At 50.5% G+C, this 14,088-nt stretch overlaps 1 protein-coding gene across 2 annotated transcripts in view; it reads left to right on the forward strand.

Moving 5' to 3' along the window:
• MMP25 (matrix metallopeptidase 25) overlaps positions 1-7,702 on the forward strand; it is a 15,984-nt gene extending 8,282 nt beyond the window's left edge. The window contains exons 5-11 of one of the 2 annotated variants that reach the window (XM_049904143.1): positions 2,120-2,296; positions 2,399-2,483; positions 2,649-2,731; positions 3,243-3,395; positions 3,469-3,726; positions 3,904-4,071; positions 5,748-7,702. In XM_049904143.1, coding sequence (XP_049760100.1) covers positions 2,120-2,296; positions 2,399-2,483; positions 2,649-2,731; positions 3,243-3,395; positions 3,469-3,726; positions 3,904-4,071; positions 5,748-5,800 — 977 coding nt within the window. In that variant the 3' untranslated portion in view covers positions 5,801-7,702. Of the gene's footprint in view, positions 1-2,119; positions 2,297-2,398; positions 2,484-2,648; positions 2,732-3,242; positions 3,396-3,468; positions 3,727-3,903; positions 4,544-5,747 lie in introns of those variants that run through there. The other variant, XM_049904142.1, reaches the window with a different exon arrangement.
• Positions 7,703-14,088: the final 6,386 nt, after the last annotated feature.

Genomic DNA, 14,088 nt, shown 5'->3' on the forward strand with positions numbered 1-14,088 from the left:
GGGTGGATGAATAGGTGGGTGAACTAGATGGATGGATGAGTGGGTGGATAGATGGATGAGTGGATGTACTGGATGAGTAGATGGGTGGATGAATGGATGGATGGATGAATAGATGGATTGATGGATGGGTAAGTGGATGGATGCATGGCTGGATTGGTACATGGGTTGATGGATGGATGGGTAGATGGACAGATTAGATGAGTGGATGGGTGGGTGAATAGATGGGAGGGTGGATGGATTGGATGAGTGGTTGGGTGGATGGATGGGTAGATGGGAAGGTGGATGGATTTGCCAGATAGGTGGGAGGGTAATTGGGTAGATGGGTGGGAAGGTGGATGGATGGATGGGTGGGTGGGTGGTTGGGGCATTGTCTCAGAGGAGGTGAGTGAGGTAGGGTGTTGGCACAGGGTAGGACAGCAGGCAGGAGGTGGGCATGGGGAAATGTGCTATGTGTCCCTCGTGGGCCGGAAGTTGCAGATTACATATAATGGCCTTTATTGATGAAATAGGAAATGCACTTGTCAGCATTTGCCATTGGAAAGTGGGGGGATGGGGTGGGATAGTAGCTTGGGGGCATGTGAGCCTAGGATAGAGGCTGAGGGGAGAGGTCAAAGTTGATGCCTGATGGGGGATCTGGCAAGCGTGAGAGGAGACACCGAGGGCCCCTGCGTCTTCTCACAGAGATCTCGTGGGGCTGGGTCTGCACAGTTGTGTAATTTCCTCCAGCTGCATAGCGTGAGAGAGTGCAAGGATGGTGTACGTCAACCGGAAGCCCAACTGGGCCAGTGCAGCTGAAGGAGAGAGCTGTGCAGAGAGACTGAAGGGAGTGTGGTCTACCTGATTTAGACACCCAACTTCCTCTGATGTCTCAGAAAAAGATGCAGAAAAGTCAGAAAATCCAGTTCACATAGAAAATCAATAGTTAACACAATGTGACCAAGAACAGCCAGAGTGCATACCTCCGTCCCAGCACTGCCACCCAACTTGGCCCATCTGTGCCTCTGTTTCCTCACCTGTACAATGGGGACACGAGACAGGGGTAAACTGAGGTAAAATGAGGATCAGCGCTGCTTGTATTACAACTTAGCCCAGTCTCTCATTCTTGACTCTCATCTGGCAGCCTTGAGGAGTTGAAGGAAATGTGCTTTGCAATTGGCAGTTCATTTCCTTTAAACCCACTTTCAGCTCTGCTAACCTGTGTACAGAGGTTTCCATTAAGGAGTAACATCTGGGGAAGCCTGTGCATGTCCAAGGAGGGTGGCCTGGCTCAGTCTCTTCTGGCCTGTCATGGGCCAGGCTGGAGCAGAAGCAAGCAGGAGGCGGGCGGGATTGATGCAGGCCTGGGTTCTGGCACCCAGGCTGAGTCTTCCGGGAAGAGGCCACAGTGGTTGAGGATGGGGGAACCGAGGCCAGGAGGCTGTGGTCTGAGAGAGGCAGCTGAGGTGGCAGATGACTGCAGTGGGGGAGGGGTGAGGACAAGGCGGAAGGGAGGAGGGAATGGGAGACTGAAAGGGAGAGGAGGGGTAGGCTAGAAGAAGAAGGGGAGGGGGAAGGACACCAGTGGGGGTGGGGGAAGGCCTGGGGAGCTGAGGCTGAGATGATCTTCCTTCCCAGGAGAGGGGAGTGAGAAGGTTGGGGAGGGGCAGGGATCTGTCCCTAGGCAGTGCTGAGAGGAGGGGAGTCTCCATGGGCTGGGGCTTCCTCCAGGGGGCTGTGTGTACGCCTGGGGCTCCTGCTTCCCCTCACTGTTCCTACTTCTGCAGAGGCCACCCTTCCGGGGAGGGGGGCAGGGCAGTATCTGTACAAGGTCACCCCTTCCTCTTTCCAGGCATTTCCTCTTGCCTGCTCTATGTCCCCTTCTCCACGACCAGTGGTTGGGTCTCTTCAGTTCTGACCTCAGTGTCCAGCACTGTCGAAGAGGTGATACTTAAAGCCTTTACTGAATGAATGAATGGATACCTAAATGGTGAAATGGCCTAAAGACAAGAATGGGCAGAGGAAGCCTTGGTCACACAAGAAGGTTCTTCTGGCTGTTCCTGACTGCCAGTTGCCCCCACCCCCAGGAGGCTTTCCTGGTGCGAGGGTGGCCCCAGCTGGCTCTCCCTCTCTCTGTCCTCAGATGGCGAGGGAACAGACCTCTTTGCTGTGGCTGTTCATGAGTTTGGCCACTCCCTAGGCCTGGCCCACTCCTCAGCACCCGACTCCATCATGAGACCCTTCTACCAGGGCCCAGTGGGCGACCCCAGCAAGTACCGCTTGTCCCAGGATGACCGAGATGGTCTGCAGCAGCTCTACGGTAAGGTGGGGGTGGGGGGTGCCCCAACCAGTCATGAGGCTGACCCTGGGCCCACAGCATCAGGGCCAGGGGAAACCATGCTCTCCGACTCTCTCCATGCAGGGAAAGGGCCCCAAACCCCACATGAGGAGCCCACAAGGAAGCCCCTGGCTCCTCCTCCCCAGCCTCCGGCACTGCCCCCGGACAGGTGAGCCCCCACCGGCTGTGACATCTGGCAGCTCCCTAACCAATGCGTCCTCCTTTGTGACATGGGGAGAGTCAGAATCCCGGCCTTATGGGACTGCTGTGGAGTGGAGGTGAGGAGACCAGGAGCCCCTGGCCCCTCTCTGCTCACCTGTCCTTGCCTCCACAGCCCCTCATCCCCTTTCCCTGACCGATGTGAGGGCAATTTTGACGCCATTGCCAACATCCGAGGCGAAACCTTCTTCTTCAAAGGTAAGTCACTTCAGAGCTCACCTGGGCCGAGATGATTGACATCTTACTCACTTAGGGTGGCTGTGGGGTTTCCCAGGATGTGGAACTTTCTGTGCTAAAACCAGAAAAGTCACAGGCAAAACAGGACGAGTAGGTCACCCTCATCCACTGAGCTCTGACTTTCAGCTGGGTCCCCACCATCCATGGGAAGGGGAGCCCCAGCACTGGTCCCAACACTCCTCATTTACACATTTCGGGAGAAACCAAACCAGTTGCTGTTGAGTTGTCTATGACTCATGGCAACCCCATGTGTGTCAGAGCAGAACTGAGCTCCACAGTGTTTGCAATGGCTGATTTTTCAGTAGATTGCCAGGCCTTTCTTCCAAGGCATGTCTCGGTGGACTCAAATCTCCAACCCTTCACTCAGGAGACAAGGGCTGACCCTTTGCACCACACACGGACATCTGGGGGGAAACCTCCTGATGCAGACTTCCCTGTGGCTGGCTCTATGCCCACCCCATCTTCCCTCCAGGCCCCTGGTTCTGGCGCCTCCAGCCCTCAGGACAACTGGTATCCCCCCGGCCTGCCCGGCTGCACCGCTTCTGGGAGGGGCTGCCTACCCAGGTGAGGGTCATCCAGGCTGCCTACGCCCGGCACCGAGATGGCCGCATCGTCCTCTTCAGCGGTGAGCGGGGTCCAGGATGAAGGGAGAGCTGGGGGGACTTGGGGAGTCCACCCTGACTGCTGCCTCCTACCAGGCCCCCAATTCTGGGTGTTCAAGGACCGGCAGCTGGAGGGCGCCGCCAGGCCTCTGACGGAGCTAGGGCTGCCTCCAGGCGAGCAGGTGGACGCCGTGTTCTCCTGGCCACTGAACGGGAAGACCTACCTGGTCCGCAGCCAGCAGTACTGGAGGTACGACGAGGCGGCTGGCAGCCCAGACCCAGGCTACCCACGCGCCCTAAGTCTCTGGGAAGGGGCACCTTCCGCTCCAGATGACGTCACCGTCAGCAACACAGGTGAGGAGGGCGCAGGGAAAGGGGTTAGCCCTGGGGATGGGCAGGGGGTTCTTGGGGAGAGGAGACAGAGGCAATCCTGGGGGATTTGGGGGAGCATTGGGAGAGACACAGGGAGGGAGGGGAGGACATGCGGAGCGCCTGGACCACGCCCTTGAAGTGTCTTCTTGGCCCTTACAGGTGACACCTACTTCTTCAAGAGCGCCTACTACTGGCGCTTTGCCAAGGGCAGCGTCGTGGCCGATCCTGATTCTCCCCAACCCATGGGGCCCAAGTGGCTGGACTGCCCCGCCCCCAGCGGTGACCCCCCTAAAGCGCACCCCAAGCCTGGAGCCTGCAATTGCCAGTGTGAGATCAATGAGGCCACGGGGCATCTGTCTATGCCCCTCCTGCTGCCCTTCCTGTCCCTGCTGCTGGGGGGCGCCGCCTCTCTTTGAGGGAGGGAGCAACCTGAGCCTGAGAATCTCCCACTGCTGGACCTGGTGGGGGGTTGCTGGTAGCTTGGTACCCCATTGTCTGTTTCCAAGGTTGGGGTATGGGTCTCCGCGGGCCAGGAGCTGGGTGGATACCCTGCGGGGGGAGCCACCCAGGACTGGGCCGCCGCGCCACCCCTGCACATACGGATACCTCCAGCCCTCCAAGATGCGGCTTCCCCTGCTGCGGCTGCGCCGACTACAGAGTCTCCGCCAGGGGGCGCCCCGACTCTGCGAAAGCTCTGTCGCAGGTGTCTGGTGGCAGCAGGCCGCAAGGGGGCACTGCATACCACGGAGGGTCCTGGCCTCCAGCCCCTCCCTCCCGAGCCATCTGGGGAGAAGGCAGGACCGGGGTGGGGGGGAAAGGAGGGGGGGAAGGAGCGGGGGAAGGGGGGGAAGGAGCGGGGGGGGCGCGGAAGGAGGGGGGTGGAGGGAGGGGGTGGAGGGGGGAGGGAGGGGGCGGGGGGCGGAGGGAGCGGGTGGGGGAAGGAGCAGGTGGGGGAAGGAGCGGGTAGGGGGGAATGAGGGGGTGACAAGTATCGGGAGGTGGGCTAGCAGTTGCGAGTCCAGGCAGATCGAAGGGCTGGCCCTTTGCTGGAAAGGAGGACCTCGCCCTGGGCCTTGCTGACACCTGTAGCGCTTTCCTTTTTCCAGAACAGCTACCCTTTCCCATAGCGCAACCGGAGCTCCCCTCCGCCCCCTCATTGACTGTCAGCTATTTGGGTCAAGAGTGAGGACAGGCACTTCAGGCAAACGCCCAGCCTCATCCCCTCTTCCCACCCACTGCTCCAAGCTTCCAGAAGCTTCTCACCCTGTCCCATCCCAATGATGTCCCCCCAGTGCAGTCGTTCCGCATTGGTGGGACCCTAGTCCAGTGCCCAACATCCTGGGTGACGAAAGCGGCAACACAGACGACCCTCTGAGCACCGGCCACGCTGACTTCCTCAGTGTCAGTGAAATTCCCAGCCCGCTACAGTCTGGATCACATCCAGGCCCAGACTGCCCTTCCATCCCCCTTTCAATAGGGCATCCCCTTATTTCTAAAAACCTCTCACCACCAGTTTGGGTTCTGCAGCATCCCTCAAGAACTACTCAGCTCCTTTCAGCTAAATACTAATTGAAAGTCGCAACCCAACCCCAGTCACTGCCCCCCAGAGCTCTGGGTGGCCCTGGTTCTCTGTGAGGGGTTGGTGGGACCTGGCTGTCCCCACTCTGTGCTCTTCTGGGCACCTCATTTATCCCTCACCTACCTGACGCATCTCACTCAGGCTGAGTTCAGTGTCCGGTACCCAGTAGGGGCAGTCCATATCTGATGATGGAATCCAGAACCTTAGTGCCTCTGGAACTCTGCTTCTGGAATATTCCACTTCAGAATCACCTGCAGAATAAAAAATGCAGATCGCATAACCTCACCACAGACTCCTGGAATCCTCACTCTGGGGGCAGGACCAGGAATCTGCATTCTGCAAGCTGCAAGGAGGGTGGTGGCTGTGATGGGCAAGGGAACCGACCCAAGGCATTTCTTTATCTCTGCCATTCTCTCCCTCCCAGGGGCCAATCCTCTTCATAAATTCTCTACAGAGCCAGCTGATGGCATTGGTTGACCATGGGTGCAGTCCATCAGAGTGGCCACTTCAGCCTCAGCAGCAGCCCCATGCTGCTTCCTGGAGCTGAGGCTGTGGGCAGCAGTCCCAGTGAGCAGAAGTGCCCACAGTCGATGGTGGTGACCAGGTCAAGGACAAAAGCCAGGCATCTTCCACCAGGCCATGGCCTGAAAATTCTAAGCACCTATAAAACCACCTGACCTCTGACAGGCATCTGTCCAAGTATGAGGAGGATAAAACTTGTATTTTACAAGCACATCAGCCTATTGAGGGGGCAGTAAAAATACTCAGAGCAAAAGCCTTCATTTCTCCTGAGCATCATTGGAGCTGGGCTGGGGGTCAAGTTTCGTGGCAGAACTGGACAGGCCTGAATTGCTCTGCAGAAGTTGGAACCCAGGACTTATGGGGAACAGCAGGTGAGGGAGTACAGGAGAATGGATGTGACAAAAAGGCAGAGAGAGGAACTCAAGAGCTGGTTGTGGGGCCATAGAGGAGGGTGTCCAATGTGAAATTTGAGATTGCTTTTATTGCTACGTGTAACCTTCTTCTGCAGCCTTTAAGAATGTATTAAGTCTGCTACACAAAACTGCTGTGTCAAATTAGTTATTTTATTTTAAATATGGTACAGTCCCATCATCAAAATAAAAAACTTTTGTGCTTCAAAGGAGACCATCAAGAAAGTGAAGACAAACCACATAATAGAAAATTTTTTTTGCAAATTATGTATCTATAAGAGACTTGTATCCAGAATACATAAAGAGCTCCTACAACTCAATAATAAAAAATAACCCAATTTAAAGACTGGATCTGAATAGACATTTCTCCAAAAAAGATAAATAAATATCTAATAAGCACATGAAAAAATTTGCAACATTATTAGCCAACCATCAAGGAAATGCAAATCAAGACCACAATGAAATACTGCTTAACACCCATAATCAGTTGACTCATGAGGACCCCATGTGTTCAGAGTAGAACTGCACTCCACAGGGTTTTTTAGGCTGAGACCTTTTGGAAGCAGATCTCCAGGCCTTTCTTCTGAGAAGCACCTAGGTGGGTTCAAACTGCCAACTAGACTGAGTCTTTAAAAAGGACAAGAAGAAGCATTGGTGAGGATGTGGAGAACTTGGAACCCTTATACACTGCTGGTGGGAATGTAAATTGGTGCAACAACTTTGGAAAACAATCTGGCAGTTCCTCCAAAGGCTAAACATAGGGTTCCTGTATGACTCAGCAATTTCACTCCTAGGCACATAGCCAAGAGAAATGAAAACATACATCCACACAAAAACTTGTACAGGAAAACAAAATAGAAGAGTAGCTGCTGAGGCTGCCTATGTGCAACCAAACACCTCAGGGGATATGGCTCCTTGGTTTGGAGGTTTAGGGTTGTGGTTTCATGGGTCATGCCAGTTAATTGACCTAATACTGTTTTTAGTGCTTCTGTTCTACCACCTCCTAGTCCTTGGCATAGTGACTAGCAAGTGGGCATCTAAGGTACAACAATTGGTCTCTATTTGCCTGGAGCAACAGAGGAAGAAGGAGAGCCAGGAATAGGAGTAAGAAATGGACTATGAGGCTAACTGCCTCCATGACAACTGCCTCCTCTGCCATCAGAGCAGAAGAACTGGATGGTGCCGGACTACCATTACTGAACGTTTAGATCAAAGACTCTACAGAAGAATCCTGATCAAAAAAAGGGGCGGGGGGTAGTGGGATTCATATCAGGTATGCAAGGATGGTTCAACATTAGAAAAATCAATGAGTGTAATCCACCACATAAACAGAACAAAGCAAAAGAATCCCATGATCATCTCAATCAATGCAGAAAAGGCATTTGTTAAAGTCCAACACCTATTTCTGTTAAAAACTCTCAATAAAATAGGAATAGAAGCGAAAGTCTTCAATGTAATTAAAGGCATCTGTACAAAGCCAGGAAACCCTGGTGGTGTAGTGGTTAAGTGCTATGGCTGTGAACCAAAGGGTCGGCAGTTCAAATCTACCAGGCGCTCCTTGGAAACTCTATGGGGCGGTTCTACTCTGTCCTTTAGGATCGCTATGAGTTGGAATTGACTCGACGGCACTGGGTTTATACAAAACCAAGGAAACCCTGGTGGCGTGGTGGTTAAGTGCTACGGCTGCTAACCAAGAGGTCGGCAGTTCGAATCCACCAGGTGCTCCTTGGAAACTCTATGGGGCATTTCTACTCTGTCCTATAGGGTCGCTATAGTCGGAATCGACTTGACGGCAGTGGGTTTGTTTTTTTTTTCACAAAACCAACAGGGAACATCATTCTCAATGGAGAGAGGCTGAAAGCATTCCCTCTGAGAATGATAACAAAACAAAGATGGCCTTTATCACCGTTCCTATTGAATCCACTTTCATTCTCCAAGATGCGTCTGTTTTTGGCATAGGCCAAATAGGCGAGTTGAATGGAAATGTGGCGGGAATCACCACCCCTGCATCCTTCAAGTCCTTGATGGTGGCAGTAATCTCGGCAATTCCTCCAGGAATGTCGTATTGTCTTTGGTTTACTGTTTTCCCAGGTAGAAGCAGTTCTAATAGGTTCCACTTGGCTTTTCCTACCATAATAGTCGTCACTCCATTTGTTAGGGATCCAGTATCGGAGTTCTGCCAGTTGCTGAGTATATCTGTTCCAATTATGCATTCCTGAACTGGGAAAATCACTACAGGATGGGTTGGAGGACCCATTGCACCTACTACAAGATGGACATGAGCTAAGACTCCACTAATAACCTGACCTCCATATGCCCCCACTGACTGGTGGGCCAAAGTGATTTTTTGGGTCTCCTGGAATTACTGTCAGTTTAGAGCCAGTACCCAATAATCCCTGAAAAGTCTGATTATTTCCTTTCCCCCAATGAACAGTCGCTCTCATAAAAGGCCGTAGGTCCCTTTGGGGATGGCTGGAAGAAAGATTAACAGTATAAATTCCTCAAGGGAAATAAGCTTCCCTTCATCCAAGGGATTGCGCGTCTTTAAACTCGCTAAAGTCTGGGAATTAATCGAAGGGCCATGACTCTCTATTCTGGCTATTCAAGTTAGGCTGCTATTCACTTGACCTAGAATTCTTCTGCTTATACAGATCAAGTAAATATTTAGTAGATTTCCTATCTATTTCACTCCTAGGGACACCATGACTGAGTAGCCAAAGTACATATGAATCAGACTATTCTGATTACTGGTTTGATTCCACTGTCCATTACGGTAACCTTGCCCACCTTGTCTTTGTGGATTGAGTGCTGACATTTGGCCCCTACAACCATGGGGTCTAATCAGCCCCATTGTAATTATGTGTCTTAATTCAGTTAGGGCTGTTCTCACTGTCAAACCTGACTTACATAAAATAGCAATCACAGCAGTCTTCAAGGATGCTGGGCCTCCCTTCAAAAATGTGTTCCTCACAGTTGTGGTAAAAGGTGTGCCTTCTGGGCGCTCCTTATGTGGATCTGTGATAAATCCATTCTAACTTGCCAATTTCTCTAAACATTTGGATACTTTCTCTCATGGATGTAATTGTGTCCCCCCACAATATGTGTTAATTGTGTTAAATGTGTTAATTTGGTTAGGCCATGGTTCCCAATATTGTGTGGTTGTCCTCCATTTTGTGATTGATGTAATTTTCCTATTTGTTGTAAAGCCTAATGTCTGCCTGTGGGTAATGAGGCAAGATCAGATTATGTTAAAGATGATTAGGGTGGGATGTAACACCCTTACTCAGGTCACATCCCTGATGCAATGTAAAGGGAGTTTCCCTGGGGTGTGGCCTGCATCACCTTTTATCTTACAAGAGGTAAAAGGAAAGAGAATAGAGCAGAGAGTTGGAGACTTCGCATCAGTAAGAAAGCAACCCCAGGAACATAGTGCATCCTTTGGACCCATGGTTCCTGCATGGAGAAGCTCCTAGACCAAGGGAAGATTGATGACAAGGACCTCTCTACACAGTCACAGAGAGAGAAAGCCTTCTCTTGGAGCTGGTGCCCTGAATTCAGACTTCTAGCTTACTAGACTCTGAGAGAGTAAACTTCTGTTTGTTAAAGTAATCCACTTGTGGTATTTCTGTTATAGCAGCACTAGGTAACCAAGACACCTTCTTCTATAGCATACTAAGGCAGGTCTGGTACTTCTACTTGATTTAGTGTAGGCCAGCTAGCAATCCATGCTTCAGCAACCCAACCAAATAAACCATTAGATCCTTTCCGAACCTCTGGGCTGAAACATGAATAAAGAATCTGTGCATTAAACCCATTGCTGTTGAGTCAATGCTGACTCACAGTGATCCCATAGGACAGAGTAGAGCTGCCCCATAGGGTTTCCAAGGAGCACCTGGTGGATTCAAACTGCCACCCTTTTGGTTAGTAGCCACAGCTCTTAACCACTACATCACCAGTGTTTCCAACCTGTGTTTAGAGGGCCCATATCAATAAACTCAGACTGGTCCATCTTTATGTTCCCTGCACTATTATCCCACACCTTAATAGCCATTCCCACACATATTCCCCAGCTTTTGGTTTGCACATATTTGAAAAGTCAAGCAGTTCTTTTGAAGAATAGCATACCTCCTCTTGGGTCACACTTTGTACTTCACCTTTTGGGGATTGTTGGGACTTAATCTATTCATAGAAACCAAAATGGGTGGTGGGGATGTGTTTTGAGAACTTTCAGCATTTTCTTTTGAAAACTTTTTTTAAATTGAACTTTAGATGAAGGTTTACAGAACAAACTAGTTTTTCATCAAATAGTACACACATTGTTGTATAACAGTGGTTAACAACCCTGTGACAGGCCAACACTCTCCCTTCTCAACCCTGGGCTCCTTATTATCAGCTTTCCTGTTCCCTCGTGCCTTCCAGTCCCTGCCCCAGGCTGGTGTGCCCCTTTAGTCTTGTTTTGTTCCATGGGCCTGTTCAATCTTTGGCTGAAGTGTGACCGTCAGGAGTGACCTCATTACTGAGCTGAAAGGATGTCTGGGGGCCATACTCTCAGGGTTTCTCCAGTGTCTGTCAGGCCAGCGAGTCTGGTCTTTCTTTTTGAGGTAGAACTTTACTCTACATTTTTCTCCAGCTCTGTCTGGGACCTTCTGTTGTGATCCCTGTCAGCGCAGTCAGTGGTGGTAGCCAGGCACCATCTAGTTGTACTGGACTCAGTCTGGTGGAGGCCGTGGTAGGTGTGGTCCATCAGTCCTTAGCATTGTCTTGAAAGGCACTGGCCTCTGGCAATGACTCAAGACAAAAGCTCTTCAGGCACAGCTGGGTTAATCTTAGCAGATGATGGTAGAGCGGTAATGGTTTTACTGGGGAGCCTGGCTTAGGAGATAAAGATGGAATAACCTGTTCAGATGGGAGTGACAGGTTCTGTTGGCAGGAGTGATTCAATGGAATTTTGGGGGCTCAGTGTCCCCAGCTTCCTGATTATTTGCCTTATGTCCCCATCCCAAGTGTCAAGATCCCATTTGTTCCCAATCCATGCCCTCACTTTAACTTCAGACACCACTTGAGGTAGGGAATGCAGTTGATGCTGTAATTCGGCCACTCTTACAATAAGACTGTGGGTTTGGTTTTTGGCAATATCAGCTCTGTTACTACAAGAAATAAGGTTTTTGTCTGAGGTGGGTTCCCGAGTGAATCAAAATCAGTAAAGCATATAAATATATACAATGAGAGATTTATATCAAGGAAATGGCTCACGCTGTTGTAAAGGCCCAAAAATCCCAAGTCCCTGGGTCAGGCTGGAGGCATCTCCCGACTCAAGTAGCTGCAGGGGGCTGGCAAACTCAAGACTGGCAGGGACCAAGGGCTCTGACTCATAGGCTGCAGAGACCGAAGAATCCCAAGATCAGCAGGCAAGCAGCAGGTAAGCTGCTAGCTAAAGTCCCAAGAATCAGAGTTCAGATGAACGGGAGCCAGCTGCAGGAGCCAGAGCAAGCAGAAGCCCAGGAGCCTCGCCAGAAAGTCAACATATATTGGATGCAGCCCACTCCCCCAAGAAAACTCCTTTTCGACTGATTGTCTACTCAGACAGCAGATCCCATCATGGAGGTGATCATATCATTATATGACTGCCAACCTACATCATAACTGCCAAACCACTGAGAATCCTGGCCCAGCCAAGTTAACACACAACCTTACAGATCACAGTCCCCCCTACTTGTCAACTTGGCACCAGTACACATCTGCTTAAACTATACATAATCTCTGAATAAAGACAATTATAAAGTCATACTTGCACCTAACAGGATACAACTAACACACACTACCCCTGTTTACATCTCTGATAGGGATCACAATAGAGAGTCCCGTACAGAGTGGGAGAAAAATGTACAACAGAATTCAAGTTTGCAGACGAAAAAAAGCCAGACTTACTGGTCTGACAGAGACTGAAGAAATGCCTAATACTATGGCCCCGGACACCCTGCTAACTCAGAAGTGAAGCCACTCCTAAAGTCCACCTTTCAGAGAAAGATTAGACAGGCCTATAAAATAAACAATAACACACATGAGGAATGTGAGAACAAATGGGCAACACCTGCCCGAAGCAAGACTGCAAGACAGGAATGGACAGGAAAACTGGACAAATGGACACGGGGAAACCCGGGTGTAAAGGGAGAAAGGGAGAGTGCAGACACATTGCAGGGATTGCAACCAATATCACAAAACAATTTGTGTATAAATTTTTGAATGAGAAACCAATTTGCGATGCAAATTTTCACCTAAGCACAATAAAATAAAATAAAAAATAATAAAAAGGACGTGGGGTGGAATTTGAACAGAGTTTCAAATTCAAGCTGTCTCTCCTTGAGACAATCTTTAAACTTTAAATCAAAACTGTCCCCTGAAGGCTTCTCTAAACCAAACAATAGTTTAGCTTAACTAGCAAAAAATCTGTTCCTTGAGCATTGTGCTTTTTTAAAGAACCATCTATTTGGGATCAAATTGACAATTTAAAAGGTTAGATAGGAAGTTTGAAGGGCAGTGAGTTTTGTTAATAGAGGAGGGACAACTCAGAAAAAGAGGGTGAAAACGACCGCTCAACTTCAAGAATGTAATCCATGTCACTGAATTGTGCATGTTGAATTTGCTGAATTGCTTCATATTTTGCTGTGTATATTTTCAACGACAATAAAAATTGGAGATGAAAAGTTGGAAAAAAAATCATTAGAATACAATGAAATATTGGAAGCTTCAAACTATTGACTGAAAAACAAAACAAAAGAAAACCAATCAACTTGTCCAGGAATGTTTATAGCGGCATTATTCACAACAAGCAAAAGGCAGAAACAACGCAAGTGTCCCCATCACTGCCAACCACTCCTGCAGTGTGTAGGTGGTGGTCTTGGGACTGGAGGACCCATTTTCCTGGTCTTGCAGGTCCTGGCACATTCTGAACCAAGAAGCTAGTGGAACCCTATCTGGACTTTTAGCCAGAAGCAGCTCTGTGCAAGGGACCCAGGCAGGCTTAACCTGTACACTGACCTCCACCTAGCTGTCTTCCCTCTCCTCACCTCCTTTCCCAACTCTGGACTTTCCCTTTGCCTCTCCCTTCTCTCAGACAGAGAGGGTTGGAGGAAGCAGCACCTTCCTGGCAGCTCAGAGACTGGAGGGGCCTAGGCCAGGGACCAAGATTGTAAGAGAAGTGTCCTTACCCTTCAGATGCCCCTCAAACCTCTGTCTTTCTGCCACACGTGCACACACACACACGCACACGCACACACACACACTCACTCAGCTCTGCCTCCTGTTTTGAGGAGGCTCCACCCTCACCAGCCCCTCCCTCTGCTGCAGTTAAATCAGCTAGCCTCACTTGGGGAGCAGAAACCTCAGCTGGGTTTCGTGCAGATTGGACAGGGAGGAGACTTAGGAGGTGTTTTTCTAGTGGAGGAGAAGGTGCCTGTCCCAGTAGAGGCCTGGACTCTTTGAGGGACAAGGTCAGGCTTGGTTGTGGGGGACAACCAATCTATAAGTTTTATCTACAGGGAGGGAGCTGAGGGCACTGAGGCCAGAGGGAGTCCCCAGCAGGAGGGGAAGAGGAAGAGTCCTTGCTCACTTTTCCTCACACCTGTCCCTCCTCACCAGGCATTGGCTTCTGGAACTCTAAGCTACCATGCAGTTCCCCCATCTTCTGATCCCTCCTTATGGATCTCCCAGGGGCAAGGCGGGGTGGGGGGGAGGGGGGAGAGGTACCTGGGGGCCTGGGTTCACAGACAGAGCTGGCTTCTGCACAGGGTTGGATGCTGAAAGGGGCCCATGCTCAGAAAGGCACCACGTTTG

The sequence above is a fragment of the Elephas maximus genome, chromosome 12 (assembly GCF_024166365.1).
Source record: "Elephas maximus indicus isolate mEleMax1 chromosome 12, mEleMax1 primary haplotype, whole genome shotgun sequence".
Lineage (NCBI taxonomy): Eukaryota > Metazoa > Chordata > Mammalia > Proboscidea > Elephantidae > Elephas > Elephas maximus.